The following is a 21,030-nucleotide window of genomic DNA, read 5'->3' as shown; positions in this document are numbered from 1 at the left end:
CAAGTGTTACACACACAGACACACAAAAGAATTAAGAGCACTGGTTGTTTTATGTTAACATTACAAAATTACAAAGAACATGTCAGATGTAATGTACAAGTTGGATCCCAACACATGCATAAAGTAAATACAATGTGATTCGAACTGCAGTGGACTTGCATTAATAGCAGTCCATGTGTCTGCAGGATCTGGAGAGACGAAACGCAGAGCTGGAGGATCGGGTTCAGAGCGCTGAAAAGACGCTGGCCTCCAGCCAGGAGGACCAGGAGCAGGCGGAGGTCGAGGTCCGACGTATCATTGAGGTTCTGGACATCAAAATCTGTGACTTGAGCGACCTGAGACAGAGCCTGGCAAAACTCATTGATAAATAGCCACAGCTGCAGTTGGGCTGTATCTCCTCAGTCAGAGCTGGTGCCCCTCATGTTGCCTTGATTTATTTTTCACCTATATCAAAGCAATATGGAGGGAAAAGTGCAGGAAACACTGTATCAGAAGCCTCTTTCAGGTGCCATGTGCTGATTAAACCATCTGTTCTGTGCATCATCGTCGCATTAATGATGCAGTTTTGATATAATTATCATAAACAACTGACACTTTGGTTGGATTGGCTACTCATTCTTGTTCTTTTTTTTTTTTTTTTTTTTTCTTCTTTTGGTCACAGTTCTCATCAGCTGCATGTGCTTCAGCCCTTCAGTTCTGAGGAGGATAAATGATTTTTACTCCAGATTTTTACTTCTGTTTCACCATCTGCTATCACTGGCAACTCTGAAAGCTTTAGTTCCCTTTACACTGGAGGGACAGTGCCCTTGTCCCCCTCTCTGCACCAGACCAATCAAGTATATTTCAAAATCTGACTGGTGCCTTACAATATAACTGCAGAGCCATGCTGCTAGAAGCTGATGGTCTCATTTGTTTATGGTAATTATCCTGATGCCTCAACATGAATGATTTATTCATAGCAATACACAGGACTGCACAGAGCACCTTTGAAAGACAACTTGCACCAAAACTGATTTTAAGCTTGCTATTTTGCAAAGGTAGACATTTTATATATATATATATATTCTCTTACTGAATTGAGAGGCACGAGCTGGCATAAGAATTTGAGGAAAAAAGGGCCGTACAGTGTTTAATAAAAACCACTGGTGCTTCAAATTCCTGCAGAGATGGAGGGCTGAACCACTCAAACATGTTTGGGCACAGACCATAAACTGTAACAGCAGGAGCTGCATCAGGGAACGAGGTCTTAATTCCAGACATTTAACATATAGAAACATCAAAGCGACTGTCCATAAATGCTTCTTTCATGGCAGTTTGGCAGGAGCTCTTTTCACATTAAACTAGTTGCCATGGGCTGAAACATAATATTTCTGTATAAATAAAGCTTTAGGATTTAAATTTTCTCACAATTACTGGTCAGTCTCTAAAGTCAGTCCTAGTAAAAAAAACAAAAAAAACTGCACAAGTAAAATGTCTACCTGTGTACAATAACAAGATAGTGTTCATTTTGGCATTGTGCTGTAACTGTGGAGATGCACCCAGGAGGAGTGTAGTCGAGGTAAGGACACGGGGAGGCAAAGATGCTGAATAAAGTCAGTTCCAGTTCACCATCAGCAGCCTGGACTGGCTTAACACCAGCCACAACATGAACAAACTCAGAGATGAAACAAGCTGCTCCCATTTTTATGTCCATGTTTCATAATGACTGTTACTAACAGTCAGGATTGGAAATCAACAATTGCTACTTGCCTAAATGCTGCAAAATTCGAGCAGTGGCTGGTAGCCCCCACCAGCCACTTTGGCAGGTAGTTGTTGAAGGATAGACAGGTCTTGATGTGTCACTTTGGCCCGTGGACAAAAGTGCTTTTTTTCCACCCTGATATAGTCGAGTTGAACCTGGGATTGCACTTGATAATGTTTGTGCCAATTTTTTTTTTGTTTACATTTGTCAGTGTTCACAGAATGATTCAGTTCTATTTTATGTATTTTCTCTGTTTCACAACACTGCAATTTACCATATTAGTAATAGAAACTCAGTGGAGCCGCAGGACGTTGATCACCAAGAGCACTGCATGACCTCTGCAGAAGCACCTTGGATGGAATATGAAGCTCTCTGTGCGTGTGCATGCATGTGTGTGCATTACTTAGCAGTGTGCGATCTCAGACTGCTCCAGCTGAAAAGCACAACTGCAGTAGTTCAATTAAATAGGTACTTAAATGACTTGTCTATCAAGCTTTGTATGTGAACATCTGATGCACACTTTTGCTCTTGTCTTTTAGGCCCCTGATGAGTTATAGATTCTTCATATGACAGTAATATAGATAAAAGTAAGGTGCTGTTTCTTGTAGCTACTTCTAGTACAGTAACTGCCAGAATCATAACATGTAAGAATGTGATTTTTAAATAGGTCATAACAAAATCTCTTGATGTAATATACTGCCAGATTATTTAATAGCACCATTACATCATGTATTGTTACTTTGGGAGGGTTGTATCACTTCAACTGATGGCGTATTTATTATACTCGTAGTTTGGGTTAACTACACTCCAATTTTATCATAGGTCAGCAAAATGATCACCTGAACAGTTTCAACCAGTCTAATATAGTGATAAAATGTTAATGCATTGTTTTGTGACTGATCACGTTTAAGAGTTTTATTATACTGTAAAATAAGATGGATGGTTCATCACTTTGAACAGTTATTACACTAGCTGGCATTTCTGGCAGCAGCTCCTATATACTAGTATTACTGAATTAGCAATAAAGTTTATAGCATAAATGCCTGTTTGCAATTGATGCAAGTAGAGTAATTTGTAGGTAGACACCTCGGCAATGCCTGTCCTCATCCATTTTAACAACAGAAGTGTGTGGTGTTTTTTTTTTTTTTTCTCACGACTTCACTAGGCTATGTCCGATTACTACCAGCCTTTTATCACGCATCAAGAAAACAGACCAGCAGCTCCCCAGCATGAGCTCCTCTGTTGATGTCAAACACTTAATTTGATAGCAGTCTTATTCCAGTGTATAATTACTGCACATTAACACTCTGTGAATACAGTTGGAGCCATTTCTGTGTGCACAGAAAGGGATCAGGGAGTTATAACTGCATCTTCCCCTGTCTGACCTTTCTATTGAGAGGTTGTGGTGGAAACAGAGCAGACTTGTACAGAATCTGCTAAGTATTAAACTACTGCTAAATTACTATTATTAAACTGTTGGTGTTCAAGGTACAATTTTTTTTTAATAGTTCTATAATTCAAAGTGAACTAGATCAGTACTATTGTATATCTACAGCAAGTAGGTATACAATAGAAGAGTAGAAAATCACAAACTGATGCGTAAAAAGAAATGGCAGGTCAAGGCTCGTTGCCCACGCCACATAAAACAATCTACAATAAATGATAATGAGAATGTGAGAGACAAGTGGACGCTGAAGCCACATAAACTGGAATAAACAAAAAACCTGTGTGATGCTGAACTTTCATCTCCTTTAGATTATCCATGTTAGTTTTGTTTTTAACTGCACATTGCTAAGTGTCCACAACATCTGACCTTTTAGTACATCTTAAATACCTCAAGTTAATTCAGGTTAGTTTCATTAGGTACTGGTCAATAAAGGAAACCTGTCGGCCAGCGTTGGTCAGTTCAAGGCCACACTTTCGTCATTTGACAAGAATTGAACTTAAGGAAAGCAGATGTTCATATGGGATTTGATCATGTGAGATGAGCTTATATTTGTATAGAACTGTTTAACATTAAAATTCACTCATGCAAAGTCACTCCTGTGTTCTTTGTGATAGGAGGGTCATGTTTGTATTCAACATTGTCCAGTTTGCACCTTACACTACCACATACGATTTGTCCCTGATAAACTTGTATTTTGATAGCTTTAGTGCTGTATGGGTGAAGCTGCTACCAGCCAAGTGAAACATTTTAATAGTCTGCTTTATGGCATTTTATGTGCCAAAGCGCCATCAGCTCAGGCAGACAAGCAGCAGGTGCTGTATCAGGTGCCAAATTGAAAGTTGAAATCCGCAACCAATACAAACTGGTACAGTACCACTGAGGATTTTAAGTGCACCACTCCTGGATTCAATAAGGGCCAGTTCCAAGAAGCAGGTTTGTCAAATTTTCTAAACAACTGAGTAAAAAGGTTTCATGGAAGAGCCCTCTGGTGTACAGTTTCCAAACCCTTCATGTGAATATCTGAAATCTTCCTTGTGCAATCAGGAATATAAGTTTACTGCACCAGCTCCATCTTGTTTCTTGGTTGTTTTCTTGCAGTTAAATCACCCTGAACAACTAAGTACTGCATGCAATTCAATTTAAAAACTACCAATTCCTTTCTGTCTTGTAAAAGTGCCACTGAATAGCCAGTCAGACAAGCAGCATAATTTTCCTGTGTTTATTTTAACACAAAATGGTACAGAGAGCCCATTCAGTCAAAATGTCTACTTCAGCTTCTTCTTGGGGCGAAGGTTGTTTGTATGCCCACACTTCTTCTTGCGACAGTTGACAGCACGGGGGTGCAGACGGGCATAGCACCTGCGACGCAAGAGGACAGGTCAACTAAAAGGAAAATCTTGAAAATTGTCAGTGGATCAAAATGTCTGAAAAGTTAGACACTATACTGTGTACACTGGCATTTAAAAGTATTCTAGTCTTCACTCTAAACAACCACTTCAGTGAACATAACAGCAGCGTCACACACATACGTAATGAAATGGCACATTTGATGACGGTCAGTAGTGGACTTACTTGCGGCAAATCATCTTGTCGCAGTTGTATTTCTGGGCCAGCTGCCTGAGTGAAGGCTCAATGATACCACCACGCAGACGCAGAACCAGATGCAGAGTTGATTCTGATGGGCAGTTAAAGACACCTTAATGTCAATCGCAAGCTCTCTACATTTAGACCTATAGAAAAGCTTTATTAAAAACACCCTTATTAGCACTTTCGCCCTAATGATTTCTAGAAGGCCCCTGTTTAAACTTACATGAACCCTTTGCTGTTTATAATTTGTGCTCTAATAAGCTTGTCTGTGGTTTACTGAAACAAAAATCTAACTGTAGCAGGGTAAACGTCCTAGGATCCAGGCCTATCAAGGATGATGTGAGGCACATATGGCCAAAAATGCTGCATACATAGAAACCAGAAAAGCATAATGCTGTGTTGTGCTGATGACAGTCATTTTATTCACACCATTGTATCACCCTTCACACTTGAAACTATTTATCATTTTAGCATGTGAGGAGCTTTGTCAGTGTGCAAGAAGTTTTTTCTATGTACAGGCCTAATAGTCACAACAGACATATCCAGGGCATATAGTTTTGATTCAAAGTTGTTACCTTTCTGGATATTGTAGTCAGACAGTGTGCGTCCATCCTCCAGCTGCTTGCCAGCGAAGATCAGACGCTGCTGATCAGGGGGAATTCCTGCAAGAACAACACTACTTGTCAAACAATGTAAGTATACACATAACCAAAAATGTCTATGCACAAGAAAATACTCCAAGTGGCTGAAATGTTTGGCCATGACTTAAACATATCTTTTGAAAGCAGGTAAATATTTTATCTGCTTATCAATCACAGTGCTTAAATTTCCTTGGATACAAGGCCAGAATCCGGTTTCTCATCAAACCAAATCTACTGCCTTTCCTTGAAAAAAAAAAACCTCTGCATAAAACTCTTTGTCATAAAGTAGAAATTATAAAAGTGTAAGCTGCTGCTTTAAAATAACATTCAGTAGTTAAGACTTAGTTAAATGTGAGGGCTCACCTTCCTTGTCCTGGATCTTAGCCTTGACATTTTCAATAGTGTCGCTGGGCTCAACCTCGAGGGTAATAGTCTTCCCTGTCAACGTCTTCACGAAGATCTGCATGTTTGCAGGCTGAGAAAGAACACTAATGTTAGCTTTACCGTCAGACGTGCAGCTAGCTACTTCCTTGACCACACGATTATTGACATTTTCACGTAAATAACACAGAAACCATAACAGAAAGACAACAAAGTTACTAATTAAACAGTAATATTGGCATCGCTTGTTTCTTAACCGTCGTATGTGTGTTGACCGTAAAGCCTGAGCAGAATTTTGGCCGATAACGTTACTAGCTAAGGTTAGCGTTAGCATAAAACAGTGGACTCGGTGTGCGGCCTCCCCACATGCCTACTGTTACTATGAGGCGCTGTCAAGATTTTCTCAACTTTCTACCTTGGAACTGAGCTAATAACAGTAAAATATGCAATTGTTGCTGGTATGACTAACGATGGTATGTTTTTATTACAGAGTTCAGTAAAAACCGACAAAGTCCTACTACACGAAACGTGTACCCACCCGGTAGATAGCTCAGCCTCAACCAAAAGAGACCGGAAGAGGGTGACACTCAAAAACGTCACTTCCTTCTTCATGGTTTATTTGGGAATAAAATATAGTTCATCGTTAATTGCTGTTAATATTAAAGAAAGAGCATTTTATATATCAAACGTACCGGTTAGAATAATCTAAGAAATGTACCCGCTCATTTAGCCTTAAATTTATTACATGTCTAAAAAGTAACTAAGTACATTTACACAAGTAGTCTACACTTGGCTCAAAATACTTCAGGCAGGCTATGTGTAGGCTGCTTTAACGTTAACTTACTTGATTATTTCCAGTTTCTGCTTTCTACTTTTCCACTAAGCTACAACATACAATAGGCCTAAAGAAATACATGGTTATATTTATTGAGAGAAATTCTCAAGCTGCCTAGTAGTGAATTCATTAAAATTAGTCCCATCTTTACCAGCTGCAACATTACAGTAGCGTATTATATGTAGGCTACTGTGATCTATTACAGAAATATACATATTGTAGCAGTGGGGCGGAAAGTCCCCCAGAATGCCGGAGGGGAGAAGCACCTGGCAGCATACCACATTGTGCCCTTATGGGTGACCTATATATAGTTCTGGGGTGGTGTTAGTATGTTTTGTGTTGCTGTGTGTTCCCCAGTTTTTGTGCAATAAAATGGTGGCTGGTGAAAGAGTATTAAAGGGCAAATTGTTCTCAGACCCCTTCTTCAACCCAGCCAGTGTTGCAATATTAATGCACCATTAGGGCTAATTATAGCATACGGACCATTTGCCATAACAGGTTATATGTTTTGTAGACTAATTTAAGTAGGCTATACTTTGATTAGAATAGTCTACTCTTAGGTAGGGCCTACATTTTTGAATGCAGGGCTTCAGTTTGTAACTGCGTTGGCTATTTGTACACTCTGGTTTACTTTTACTTTAATTAAGTTAAACTTACAGTACTGTATATATACTTAAAGTATATTTAACAATTTTGCTTATATGTGATACAACAAATGTGTGAGGGAACCACTCAGTCCTCCTGGTTATGATCCTGAAATGTTACCCAGTTTTTTTGTGGACTGAGAGAGGGTGCTGAGTCACATTTTTTATATGTGTTTCAGATAACATATTGTTTCTGAGCTACACATGATTGCTTCACACTGAAGTTTGACTGCCATCTGCTGTTGTAATGACAAAAGTGATTTAGAGCTACAAAATAGACGTGGTAATGTAATGGGCAAATGTCATGTAGCCTATCCTTTAGTATTTAAATTAAATAAATCAAATGGCAAGAAAGATGCACTTTCATTGAATGGATTTCCATATGCAATATTCATGCAATATCAAAACCTTTCTTTTGATATGATGTTAAATATTTATGCTTTTTATTTGACAGTAGCCAATTTCAGCTACTTTATGTTCATATAGTTCATGTTAAAGGATTTGTGCAGGTATCCTGTGTCATATTTGATCGTGCTAATGCTGTTCTTCTTTATAGCTGAACCACACAGATCATCCAGTGCATGTGTCTGGACAGAACCCGATAACCAAAAGCCATGTAGAGTTCAGCCCACCCCATCTGTCAACCCTGTACTACACAACCACAGCCAAAGAACAATACAGCAAAAAGGACAGGGAGCGGGCCAGTTTAGCCATCCAGCTGCCAAGCAACATGTTGAGTGGACCAGGTGATGAACTGGTCTTATGTGTGTGTGTTTAAGGGAGATTCATGTAGAGATTAAATGTGTGTGACTTGTTGGCAGATCCTGGGCCAAGCCTCAGCACCACCAAGGCAGACTTCCTTCCTTTGAAGACCTGCAGAAAGACACCTTGTCTGTCACAGCAGAGGGTGAGAGATCCTAAAGTAAAATAAAAAATGTTTGATAAATTCTCCACCCATTGTGATGGTAGTGGCAGAGGTAATAATAGCTGTTGTCATTGTAGTAACAATATTAGTAGAATTGAAGGTAACACGGTCGAACTCTCTTTCTTTATGTACACAGGTTTCTATTGTTGTCATCACTCTGTGTGTTATTGTATTGTTTGTTGCTGTATGTTAATCAAATAGAGCAACATCAGGTTTCCACTGGCTGAACAGCACTTCAGAACCACCCTTGGTGACGACTACAAGGCCAAACCTTTGACCCTCCAGCATCCTGGTGACAGACAATTCTGAACTCATTTTGTCACAATGTGACTGAGAATCACAATTTGCTCACTCGCTCTTGTGTCTCTCCCCCCCCCAAGTTATTCACAAGAGATATAAAGTCAAATCAAGAGTCAAGTCAGATTTTGTAGTGTTTCTGAAAATGTTGCTAAACCAGTAATGATACTAGATTCGAGTGTATTGCACCTTTCAAAATGGGCACCTATGCACAGTTGCTGCACAGACATTAAGACACTAAAAATAGCATACATCTTAACACTGAAGGTCAGGCATTAATTCTTGCAAAGACCAAGTTGAGCGCAAAAGGGAGCTGTTCTAGATTTTATATTCAAATATGTTGTTCTCTCACCATGAACTTCTCAAAATTATGCACATTATATCTCAACTGAGAATTTTGCTGTGAACAAGGATGTAACAGTGATATGCAAACTAGTGACTATCACTAGAATTAAGCAAGATTCCAAAAGATTATAAACTTAGTAGACTTAGATTGTATTTCCACATGGCATTTTTTGTGTGTCATAAACAAATACAAATGTAATGAACTCACTGTTAAATGGTTCCTACATTTTCAGCAACAACAAAAAGGTGTGGTGCCTTTAAACCCAGCTCATTAGAGCTTAAAATTCTTGTAAATGTCAAGCATGCAATCAAAACCACTTTGTCAGTCACATTATTTCACTGTGCTGTGTGTTTTACAGTAAACTACATAAAAACACTTCCTGGGGTGATAAATAAACTCTTACCCAGAGCAGTACAGGGGCAATCAGAGTGTGAAATGTGGAAGCAGTGAGTAAGTGCAGCTTTTTTCAGTAAGGTGGCTTAAAGATAATCCAGTCATATTTACACCTGGGAGAGAAGCAGCCTCAAACTTGACTGTTCTACTTCCATCCAGTTTACACAGTCAACACTAAACCGCTTAGAAGAAGGCCAAGTCTGTTTCACAAAAAGCTTCATGTTCCGGCCTTCAAACATATTTGACCACAAAACTGTGTCAAAACAATCTATGTTGTAGCAACAGCCATGACCGTGATATGCAGGCTCAGCTGGTACTTAAAAAGGAATGCAAACAGATCATCTTAACATGGAGTTCATCAGCCTGGCAAAATGGCAACACTCCAGGTATGGGCTGGAATTACAAGTCCAGGTTCAGGCCCAAAAGGTAGGGCTGCAAGAACATGTTTAAATACTAGATTAAACTCCAGATGGTGTGTTTGAGTTTGCCTGTTGGCTAATGCCAAGAGACATGCCAAATAAAGACAAATTTCAGTCAAAAATATTGTAAAACTATGGAATATTCAAAAAATGTAATTAAATGTACATATATCTTTGTGCACCTGATCATTTAAAAACTGGTTGACTGCATTAATGAGTGAACAAGTACTATAGTTCATGCTCAAGGACACGCTTCCAGATCACAGTTTTGACCTTGCTAATTTGAATCATATTGTTGTAGACATGAGAACAATACATGCAAATAATTCAGCAGATTTCTTGACTATAGGAGCACTGTAGGACTTTGTAGTGATACAACAGCTGATAAGAAATGTCACAAATTATGCTTACTGTATTCCTTACTTGATTCTCCAGTAATGTATTCTTTTACTTTACTGATAAAGTTTATAACTGAAAAGGTTTTAGAAAGACAACTGCTTCAGTGATGTGATTATGTCATTAGCTTAAGTTTTGGCCGCCATGTCATATAGTGAGGCACGTGACTTAAAAATCCCCAAACAGAAAATCTATGTTTCACTGATGTGAAAATTTCTTTCTAAAAACTTATTTTAAAAAGTCTACATACAATACTGATACCTCTGATAACCCTCCCACTCTGTTGTGAGATTCTGCGCACACTATGCAAAAATGCTAAAAGCAGACTATAAACAGTTCAAATTAGGAGGTACTGTGTTCTTCTGCTTCTCCTTCTTTGGCTTTACCTACATGGGCGAAGCCGGAGGGGTGGGGGTGGGGGGACATGCCCACTATCTGATTGGCCACCCCTAGTGCCACCCCCGTCAGATTCAAAATGCTAGTCATGATTAATGACTGAAAAATAAATACAGTACAATCATTTTCTGGTGCTTTATAATTGACATTGGTCAAATGAGTTTTATTTTATAACATGCATGCAGCATGATATTTGCATTCATTACTCCACTTGTGTTATGAAGTATGTGGGATAATTAACCTCAGTGGGGTGAGGGACCATGGTGCAGTAGTGATGCCCCCTGCCAGAAATACATAACTCATTTATACACAAAGAAATCATTTGATTGCTAATAATGTACATTTTATTATTTTATAGTAATATAGGTTTAATTGACTTTTTACATGTATGTGAGGATGTGCCCCAGCCTGGCCACCCCGTCCAAAGTTTTCTAGATACGCCCGTTTACTTGAACGCCCTTCTCCTCCTTCTATTTGTCATTGGTGTTAAAAAGGGAGCCGCTGTGTTTATGGGCGTTGAACCCTGCCACTGTTTACAATTATAAGGTTTCGCTTTTAACAACCAGTTGGAGTGAGCAGTTTCCAGATAAACGTCGTCTTTGTGAAGACGCTTCGTTGCTCCTGTCCTGCTGGTGAGTTTGAGACTTTTAAACTCACCTAGTTCACAGCTGTATTTATAAAACTCGGTGCACATAGGTCTACTGCATGTGTGCGTTCTATCAATACTCAGACCACATACCGATTTCGTTAAGAAAATGAAAAGAGCGGTCGTCCCCTAACCGAAAAGTCTGCGGTTAAGTGTCCTTGGGCAACACGTTGAACCTCAAGTCTCGATGAATCAGCGCCTTGCAGGGACAGCAACGCATGCGCGCGCGCGAGTGTGTGTGTGTGTGTGTGTGTGTCTGTGTCTGTGAGAGATGGCTGCCTCTGTTCTGTACCAGGGACAAATTCCTTGTGTGTGTAACATACTTGGACAATAAAAGCGATTGTCATTACTCCACACTGTGGTTTGGTTCTAAAATAAGTTAATCTGAGAAGAAAAAAGAGAAAAGGTGGCAGTCTATGGTTAGTGTTATTGAATGTTTAGATAACGTGTTTAAATCAACAACAGACTACAAGACAGTAGCCTATCTATTGACAGAACCGGCCCAGGCTTGTCGAGGACCCTAAGCAAAATCACCCAGACACACCCTGAAATAATATGTTCAGTACTGTACACATTTTAAGTGAATACAAGACTTTACATGTATCATTTGCTTGTTTGGGGGTCCCTTTGTGTCCATAGGGTCCCTAGGTGCTAAAGCTCTTTATTCCTCTTGGCTCTGGGCATTTGCATTATGGTTATTATTAGTGATGCACCGAAATGAAAATTCTGGGCCGAAACCGAAAATTTAGGATGCACTTGGCCGAAAACCGAAACGAAACCGAAAATGGCTTCTTTTAAAAACTTCAAATTTTTAAAACACGCTTACTCTATAATTGTGTGTGTGTGTGTATATATATATATGTGTACCATTGATGAGGTAGGGGTGGTTGCAGCATTTCCTCAGCTCCATCATGGTGTTGAGGAGGTTGGGAACACTGGCACTTCCACCTCCTCCTGCACCTCCTTTGGACAGGAATGAGAAGTTCTTCTCCAGAATGGCTCGATAGTATTTCTTCTGGATGTTGGTCAGTTCCTGGCAATGGGTCGTTCACCTAGATAAGTGTCCAGTTGTTGTAAGGCTGCGCTTGTTCCACCGCTTTTCTGTAGAATTTCGTCAAACATCTCGGAAAGTGAGGGAGTGTACGCCTCGGGGCGGGGCATTTTCGGCGTGTTTTTTTATTTCGGCCCGAAATAAAAATGGCCTTTTCGGCCGAAAATTTTCGGTGGCCGAAATTTCGGTGCACCCCTAGTTATTATAGTTTGTTAGTGTTTAATCCTCAGACTCGTCAAAAGGTGTGTTTTTATTTACTGTTTTTCAGACTTCACTCATGGCAACGATGTCGAGCTCCATAAAGTCTTTCAGGCTGGAGCTGGATGGTCCGGTTGATGCGGCATTCACCACAGGGGAGGTGGTGTCTGGCCATGTGGTCTTGGAGCTCTGCAGGGATACCAGAGTATGCTCCATGAAGGTGCAGGGAAGAGGGGTGGCCGTGGCACACTGGCTGGAGAACCGTGGCATGAACGCCATCTATAACGACTACACCTCCAGAATCACCTACTTCAGGAAAAGACAGCATCTGATTCGAGGTCAGTATTGAAAGCTGCAGAAGGTGCTCATACCCTGGACGGCTAATATTTCATTAATACTGTGTTTATTTGTCAGACGGTAGCAACCATATAGCCATTGTGCATTGTTTTTTTTAATTTGTTTTCATGAGTTTGTTGTTGAAATACACAATGAGGTAACATTACAATAATATCAATTTCAGTGTTTTGCAAATGGAATGTAGTCAAATCTTTAGACTTAGTTATAATTTAGCCAAATAAATACATATAGGGCCAGTCACTTGGTTTAATTGTGATGTATTGACTAAAGTTATGGTAGTCCAAAGGTGACTAGAAATAAACATGACTACTGTATTTGATACCATATAATCCATTTTGTAGCTTTACTGATGTTCCAGCATGTGCTGCATGTATCTATAAGCTTTGTCTTTATTCTGAATAATGTGGCATAAAACTGCGGATGTTCTGTCATGTCCCAGCTGGTAGACAGTGTCTTGTAGTTACTGCAGTTTACAAAAAGATGCCACCTGGGCCAAATGTAATACATGGAAACCTGGGGGAGAAGTCAGTGCTGGCTCATCCAGATACATCTGCTAGACAACTCAGTCCTAACATTAAACACTAATCCATTAGCGCAGAGTCCAAATAAACTCTAGTGGTTTGCAGAGGCCTGTGCTGTAGTAGTTGTTATTCTGCAAAGTGTGAAATTCCCCTGGTGGGGAAGTCAGGCAGCTTGGAAACAGAGAGGCTGAGAAGATAGGCCATACACCATTCACTGAATAAATAACCATAGGCAGTGGTTAATGTTTCATTAGATATTCTGTAAACAGTGCATGCGGTTTGCCTTCCCAGTCTGGTCGAACGAGTAAATATAAGTATATCCTAGATTCAGAGTCCTAGACAGAGTTTTCGTTGTTGTTGCTTTAGTAGAAAGCATGCAGAAAAATCATTAGCAAAGTAGCTAAATAACAAAATATTATTTCGAAGAGGGTGTCATTTATCCAGCCTACATTTTCAGCCTCAAATATTCACCTGAATCACAAGAAAGTACCACATCACCCATTAACTGATGTGCTGTACATCAGTCCGCAATTAACGACTATTTCAGTTAGTGATTATCTGTCTGATTTTTGTGGTAATTGGCCAATTTAGTCTATTCATTTTTAAAAATGTTACCTGTTATCATATCCGCATTTTCAATCTTACTTACTCTCACCAGCTGCAAAATATTCCAGAAAATGTTTATTATATCACAGTATCTCAATCTCCATGTGAAGAATAATGTGGCCACTGATGAAACTGGTAGGATGCTCCAGTCCACCTCAGTCTTCCCACTTTGCCAATTTTATCACCATTTTGCTTAGATATAAGCTATGTCCCAACTTGGGGGTTGCGTCCTTTGAAGGCTGCATTTGAAGACCGATTGCATCACAACACAGTTGTCCCATTTTAATGGCCCCTTCAAGTGTGGCTGAGAAATGCGTCCTCCTTTCACTGGGCCGTGAAAACTCCAACTGGTGGATGCTTCATGGCTCAGTCTATCTAAAGATTCTTTGCCCGCCGACAGAGCAGCTGTCAAGGAGAGAGAAGAAAGGGAGAGAGAGGAGTTATGATGTGCCATGTCTCAATTGCACTGCATTTTATGGACCACCAGATGGCACTCCAGCACTGTCATTGACACAGCACTTTGAGCTCTCATTGACTTCTATTGTAAACAAAAAAGCTGAATAAATTAAAAAGTATAAACATTATTAAAAAGTTGTATAGAAGAAGGAATGTCCTTGAAGAGCTGAACAGGTAGATACCAGAATGGCCTGTATAGCTGAAAGTATACTGGACTTATAAAGTGCCAAAAAACAGATGGAAGATCCCAGAATAATCAGGAGAACATAGTGTGGATGCTTTATAGCATCCACACAGTCAAATACAGCGTGATGTGATAAAAGATTTTATCTATGTGGCCCACTCCTAATAAACCATTATCAAATGATGCGGTCATCAAAAGTCACACATTTGTCAGGGCTGATGGGTAATATAAATATAAAAAGTAACAAAATTTGGGATTTAAATTTGGAATGAGATGTATAAAGTCGGGTGGCACAGCAGCGTGGTGGTTATCACTATTGCCACACAGCAAGAAGGTTCCGTGTTCGAGCCCTGGCGAGCCCTGGCCAACCCAGGGCCTTTCTGTGCAGAGTTTGCATGTTCTCCCTGTGCCTGCGTGGGTTCTCTCTGGGCACTCGGGCTTCCTCCCACAGTCCAAAGACATACAGCTTAGGTTGATTGGGGACTCTAAATTGCCTGTAGGAGTGAGTGTGTGTGGTTGTTTGTCTCCAAGTGTCAGCCCTGTGATAGACTGGCAATCTGTCCAGGGTGTACCCCCGCCTCTCGCCCAATGTCAGCTAGGATTGGCTCTAGCCCCTCCATGACCCTATTCAGGAATAAGTGGTATAGATAATGGATGCATGTTCAAAGTGTTTATTTGTCATATGCACAGTTAGGAAACGTGTTTCCCTGTACAATGAAATTCTTACATGTATGCATAAAAACATAAACATAAAAAAAACAACAGAGTTTTGCGCTCGCCAGTGCCAAAACTCAAGTACAAACTCACAGGGGGTGCTGTACAAAATGGCACTTTCTTAGCTACAGTGCTAAACTTGCTAGCAGTAGATCACTACATTTTAGAGGCTGAAACTGTATTTTTTAAAATACCCTTGGTAGCAGCTCTTGTGTGCTTATTTTGTAGTACTTAAATAGGTTTTCTGTGTTTATCTGATCTTGATATCACGATCATATGTTGTACAGTTTGGGAAATTCATAAACAAAAGTAGGCAAACTAGTTTCACATCAGTTCAAACAGTGGTTGACATTGATTGGCTGTGTGCCCAAAGGTCAGTGCAAATGGGGTCAAAGTTCAACATATTTGAACTTTCAGCGCACCTCTGCTCAACCCTGCGTACCAAAGATGTCTGCGCAGAGCCTGCACAGCACACCACATACACCACAACGGCGAGGCGTTTGCAAAAGCCATTTTTCTGCAGTAAAGTGGACACACCATGATTTGTGCTGTTTCCAGAATATCTTCCAAATCCATACAACCATTATATAAATAGACTTGACTTTTTTTTGTCAAATTACGCACAGTTTTGCTTTTTATACTTTAGACAGCTACTTGCACCAGTAGGAGGTTAAGCTGCAGTCAGTACATGGGCATTTAGACCTGTAAATGTCTGTTATCTGCAGAATCTGTCCAGGAAATGATGGTGCTATTTGTTTTTGCAAAGCTTCAACCTTCTCATATATTCCTCAAATCCTTCCAGGAACAGAATCGGGTTTACTATCCACTAAGTTTGCACATATGAGTGACTGGGCAAAATAGCAAAGTAAAGTAAATGTTTAGAAGTATAAAGTAGAAATAAAGAAGTTACGCTCTATTTAGGTGGGACTACAGCAGCAAGAAATGAAGAGAAGGTGATACAGGAGAAAGGAAGGAAGGAGGAAGGAAGGTGAGGGCATGTTTAAAAAAATTCAGCCTGTGTGGCCACGGCAACCCGAAAAACAGCTCCCCTCTCCTTCACCCTCCTTCAACCTACAGCCAGCTGCTCTCCATTCATTTTACATTACTGTTATTGACAGCTAATTTAATTTATAGTTCTGCATGCATAAATTACACACACAAGCCCCACCTTTAAAGTACATAGCACATCAGTTTTTATATTTGCTGTACTCAGCATCTATTTACTGTATGTAAACAGAGAGGAAGTCACAAAGATAAATATGTTTACTTCAGCCTGTAGCAGTGGTACATGTGTTTTCAATGAAGATTAGGCAGATCACACTAAGTCATCTGCACAGTGGGAATGTTTATCAGGTTCATCATTCTGTACAGAGAACCACCTTCTCTGAGGCAGTGCCAAGTTGCTGCTCCTGCTCACCAGCAGGTGGCGTGTTGGGCTTGATTTTAACCCCAAAGCAGGGCTCCTGTGATGTTTTCAAAACAAAAACTGACATACTAATAAAAACTGGACCACTGACCTCCCAGAGTTTGCCATCACTTAGTACAGATTTTTTGACACATGAATTGATTATGCTGAAGTTAAGATGCAGTTAAAACCCACATGTAGTTTCTAACATTACACTACATTTATCACATCACATACCAGCACCCAGCTTGTCCTGCTGCTGTGCAAGTTGCCTCCACATGTCCAGAAGGTGGCACTGGAGAACTAACTCCTCATCCCAAAGAACAAAAGAGCAAACAACTTTGTTTTTCTCTGGGCTAATTTTTTTTTTTTTTTTTTTTTTTTTTTTTTTTTTTTTTTTTTTATTAAATGAAAAAAGTAAACAGGCTTATAAGTGAACCAGTGTTTGTATAGCTTATTCATTGCTGAAGAGTTTGGAAGAAAAATCAGTTCTGCTCAGAATTGACTTTGTTTGGAAATGCTGACAATGAATTTGAGATGTCAGGAAATGGCTGAATGGATGCTCTTAGTCACACGAGTGACCCAGTTGTTGCACACGTTTTAATTATGGAGACTTGAGCTATGGTATCCCTTTCTTTTTGAAGGCACAGAGACCCTAGTTGCTTTTTATAAGTTGACTGTGTGCATAGCTGTTTTCCATACGTGTGGCAGCCCTGTACAGCATGTTCAAAGCTACATATTGAGTAAACAGCTTTGGTCCACAGTGAAGCTATTTTCCCCAGAGCTGTACATGGTGGAGCTCTATGAGACTGAGGCATGCTCAGTAGGCCTGTTTTCTTCTAAGAACCTGTAACCATCAATCATCACCGGCAGTGTTTTCCTCACTCCTCCACACCCAGTCTGCATGTTCATGATGCTGCCTTCAGGCTCGCATGGGCTTTGAGGTAAATAGGACATAAGAAGTGGGAATTTCACAGACATGCAAGCTGTCAAGATGTGACTATGCTGTCAGGGACGTTGTGGCAGTAAAGGCTGTCCTTTTCATAAATGTTGACATCATGGGGTGGTTTTGTTCTCACACTGTTTGTAACTTCTTTGTATACGAAAAGAACAACTTGTAAGTGTGAAAAAGGAAAGGTGGAACTATAAGGCTGCCCAATAAATAAATTAAAAAGAGAATTGCAGCTCTGGAAATGTCATCTTTGTAGCGAGGTATTAACAAAACAGACACTGACGACTTTTGTTACAGCATTGGCATCATCTGATTTCACACATCATTTCTTCCCTAGTGAAATTATTACTGGAAACAGCTACTGCAGTGTTTGTCGTAAAGCTTCGCCCTCCGAATCTTCTACTGTGTACCATTTGAAACTTTCCTGGGACATATGGAGATAGTTTGGACAGAGTAGATCTTGTGTACAAGCCCGTGGAAGAGTACCTGAAGGCAGCATCCTTCTCCTGAGGCCTTACATAATAAAGCGGAAGCTCCGCCCATTTTCTGTAGCCTTGTATAAGGCTGCTAAAACGAAAGGAGTTAGTAGTTTGAGCTTTAAACACGCGAACTATCGATCTGCAGCCTAAAGAGCAACTTCAGCTAAACACGCTGCGGAATAAGAATTGAGGAATCGCAAACCTTTGCGCTGTCTGAAAAATGATTTTCGACAAGTTGAAAAAGTTTGGCATCGTCTTCGACTCTCCGGAGGTGGATTGTTCTCCGGTGTTCAGCAGCGGGGACGTGGTGTCCGGCCGGGTGGTGATTGAGTTGTCTGGGGTGAGCAAGGTGGACTCCCTGAAGCTCCACGCCGAAGGTTTCGCAAAAGTGCATTGGACCGAATCCCGGTCCGCCGGCTCCAGCACCGCGTACACCCAGAACTACAGCGACGAGGTGGAGTACCTGAACCGGAGAGAGGTGCTTCTTCAGGCAGGTCAGTCCGCTGTGCAGGCACGGTGACTCGAGAGAGTGCGTCCTGTTTGTGAAACAGAAAAAGCTGCATCCTGAAACGCAGTGAAAGTGATGAGGCACTGGGCTAGTTTGGCTGCAGGCTGTGAATAGTGGCGCTTTAATGGTTTAGTTGCAGAGTTAAATGAGTGATAGTGAAGCAGATTGTAACATGTTTTTCTAAGTCGTCCTCTAGTTAACATCACATTAGTAAACTTGTTTGTACTGTATATGCAAAGTCGATTAATATTCAGTGACTTAGACTTAAGTTTACATGATTGTAGAGCATCTTGAGAGATGGATACGTCCAAGTTAAACCATACTGTATAGAAAGTGAAACATGCTGCACTTTATAGTCCTTTGCTGTGAAAACATCTGTCGAAGAACAAATAGTACTGGCATCTGTCGAACAAATGGTACTGGCATCTGACTTTTTACTCATTCAGAGAAAATCCTGGATTTTTCTCCCGAGAGAGCCTCTGGTGTCTGTCTTCATGTATTAGGCACAGAGCTGTTTTGGTTTAAAGCGTAGACAGGAAATAGACTACTGGGGCTTTGCTGATTTTATGTGGTTTTCTTACAGAGTTGTTTTTCTGCTTGTGGAAAAACCTGCATACAACTAGCAATTTAAAAACATGTCATACAGATTAGTTCATGGTTTTTGAACTTGTTCTGGAGTTGTGCATGAAAAACCTGACTCATTAAGAGGTTTTGACAGTGGAAGTGTTAATTAAGTTAAATACTAATTTCCAGATAACAAATAGACTCAAAACACATGCACGCTGAGCACACGCATGTTCCTGGACCTATGCAGCAAGAGGGTGAAAAACCAGAGCAGTACCATAATACAGCTTGAGGAAAACATGTTCTTGGTCAGCAAAAATACCTGTTATTACTCTCTTGCAAACTCACTCTACTTGAGTGGATTGTGTAAGGGATACTAGACCATCAATCATGGTAAAGATTAAGAAACTTTATTTCATTTTGCTGAACTGCTTCATGCTGCATTTCCCGGTTAATAACTTGACTCTCACAGGAGGATACTGATCATCTAGGAATGAAATGAACAAAACAACAAGTGAATGAAATGCAACTTTTTTTCTCTCTCTCTCTTTTCAGATAATGGTGAAGTGACTGTCCTTCCCGCTGGCAGACATGAATTTCCATTCAGCTTCCAGCTGCCAGAGGAGACACTGGTCACCTCATTTGAGGGGAAACATGGCAGCATCCGTTACTGGGTCAAAGTTAAGCTACACAGGCCGTGGACCACTGTCAAAAAGATTAAGAGGGAGTTCACGGTTATCGAGCCCATTGACATCAACACACCAGCTTTACTGGTGAGCATGTCAGCTCTCACTTTTCATGAATGTTTTATTATACACCTCATGGTGTTCCCAAGGCACTTACTGATTTGGTTCTGTCATTTCTAGGCACCACAGGCTGGAACGAAGGATAAGATGGCACGGGCCTGGTACCGCAACTTTGGACAGGTGTCTGTAACTGCAAAGATTGACCGCAAAGGCTACACACCAGGTACGAATCTAAAGCCTGAGAAAACACCTTCTATAAATGTATTCTTTGTTGGTATAATAGGAAGTTCTTGCAGTTTGTAACGTGCTTTCCTGTTCTGCAGGTGAGGTGATACCTGTTTTTGCTGAGTTCGACAACTCTACCTCCAGATCAGTTGTGCCCAAAGCCTTCATCACTCAGACACAGACGTTCATCGCCCGCGGCACCATGAAACAGAAGCGCTCCGTGGTGGCCACCCTGTGCGGCGACATTGTTGGTGCCAGATGCCGGGAAACTTGGCACGGTCGAGCCATCAAGATCCCACCTGTCGGTCCCTCCATCCTGCAGTGCCGCATCATCAGAGTGGAATACATGCTCAAGGTCAGTCAAGTGTAGCTTTATTTTTTGAGTTTGAATGTTGTGCATGCTGCTGGATCTAAAGGACTTTGCATGGACGTCATTAACAGTTTTCCTCCTTACAGGTTTGTGTTGATGTTCCTGGGTCATCCAAGCTGTGTCTGGAGCTGCCACTGGTCATAGGCACCATCCCTCTTCATCCCTTTGGCAGCCGGACGTCCAGCATCAGCAGCCAGTACAGCGTCAACCTGGAATGGCTGCGTATGGCCATTCCAGAACAGCCTGAGCGTAAGTGTCCTTTAATTCTGCAGTGATTGACTTGTGTAGGTGCAGATGTGCATGGGGACCCAATTATTCAAACACAACGGTTTCTATTTTTATACTGCAAACAAGGCAGAACCCGGCTAAATTCAGAAACTTTGTGGGCCTGATCCCTTTTTTATTCTTTGTAGTCAGTAATTGTCAACATAAGAGGTTTCAATTCAGCTGAGATTCATGGTGGATCTAATCAGTAGATGTTGGCGCAAAAGTCAGTAATTATGTGGGTTTTTAAGAGTGTTAACTGCTGTCAGTATCTATGTTTTTGGACCGGTGCTCTTCTGTTGAGTCAGGCCAGTGGACTAATCCTGCCTCTTTCCC

General features: G+C 40.7%; 3 protein-coding genes across 6 annotated transcripts in view; 2 read left to right on the top strand and 1 right to left on the bottom strand.

Moving 5' to 3' along the window:
• Positions 1–1,777, top strand: part of LOC109966868 (homer scaffold protein 3) — a 33,572-nt gene extending 31,795 nt beyond the window's left edge. For both annotated transcript variants that reach the window (XM_020612075.1, XM_020612076.1), the window contains one exon: positions 186–1,777. In XM_020612075.1, the coding sequence (XP_020467731.1) occupies positions 186–371 (186 nt within the window). In that variant the 3' untranslated portion in view covers positions 372–1,777. The remainder of the gene's footprint in view (positions 1–185) is intronic.
• Positions 1,778–4,393: 2,616 nt separating this feature from the next.
• On the bottom strand, positions 4,394–6,425 carry uba52 (ubiquitin A-52 residue ribosomal protein fusion product 1). The gene is made up of 5 exons (XM_020612077.1): positions 6,336–6,425; positions 5,780–5,891; positions 5,351–5,437; positions 4,761–4,863; positions 4,394–4,547 (listed from the first exon to the last, which is right to left on the bottom strand). The coding sequence occupies exons 2-5, from the start codon at positions 5,880–5,882 to the stop codon at positions 4,454–4,456; spliced, it is 387 nt and encodes a 128-aa protein (XP_020467733.1). The 5' UTR covers positions 5,883–5,891; positions 6,336–6,425; the 3' UTR covers positions 4,394–4,453.
• A 4,549-nt stretch (positions 6,426–10,974) lies between these two features.
• The window catches only part of arrdc2 (arrestin domain containing 2), an 11,890-nt gene continuing 1,834 nt past the window's right edge, over positions 10,975–21,030 (top strand). The window contains exons 1-6 of one of the 3 annotated variants that reach the window (XM_020612111.1): positions 10,975–11,080; positions 12,414–12,681; positions 19,645–19,862; positions 19,956–20,058; positions 20,159–20,415; positions 20,517–21,010. In XM_020612111.1, the coding sequence (XP_020467767.1) occupies positions 12,423–12,681; positions 19,645–19,862; positions 19,956–20,058; positions 20,159–20,415; positions 20,517–20,705 (1,026 nt within the window). In that variant the 5' untranslated portion in view covers positions 10,975–11,080; positions 12,414–12,422 and the 3' untranslated portion in view covers positions 20,706–21,010. Of the gene's footprint in view, positions 11,081–12,218; positions 12,682–18,106; positions 18,512–19,644; positions 19,863–19,955; positions 20,059–20,158; positions 20,416–20,516; positions 21,011–21,030 lie in introns of those variants that run through there. The other 2 variants (XM_020612110.1, XM_020612112.1) reach the window with 2 other exon arrangements.

The sequence above is a fragment of the Monopterus albus genome, unplaced genomic scaffold, assembly GCF_001952655.1.
Source record: "Monopterus albus unplaced genomic scaffold, M_albus_1.0 scaffold120.1, whole genome shotgun sequence".
Lineage (NCBI taxonomy): Eukaryota > Metazoa > Chordata > Actinopteri > Synbranchiformes > Synbranchidae > Monopterus > Monopterus albus.
This window is presented reverse-complemented; position numbering and strand designations above follow the sequence as displayed.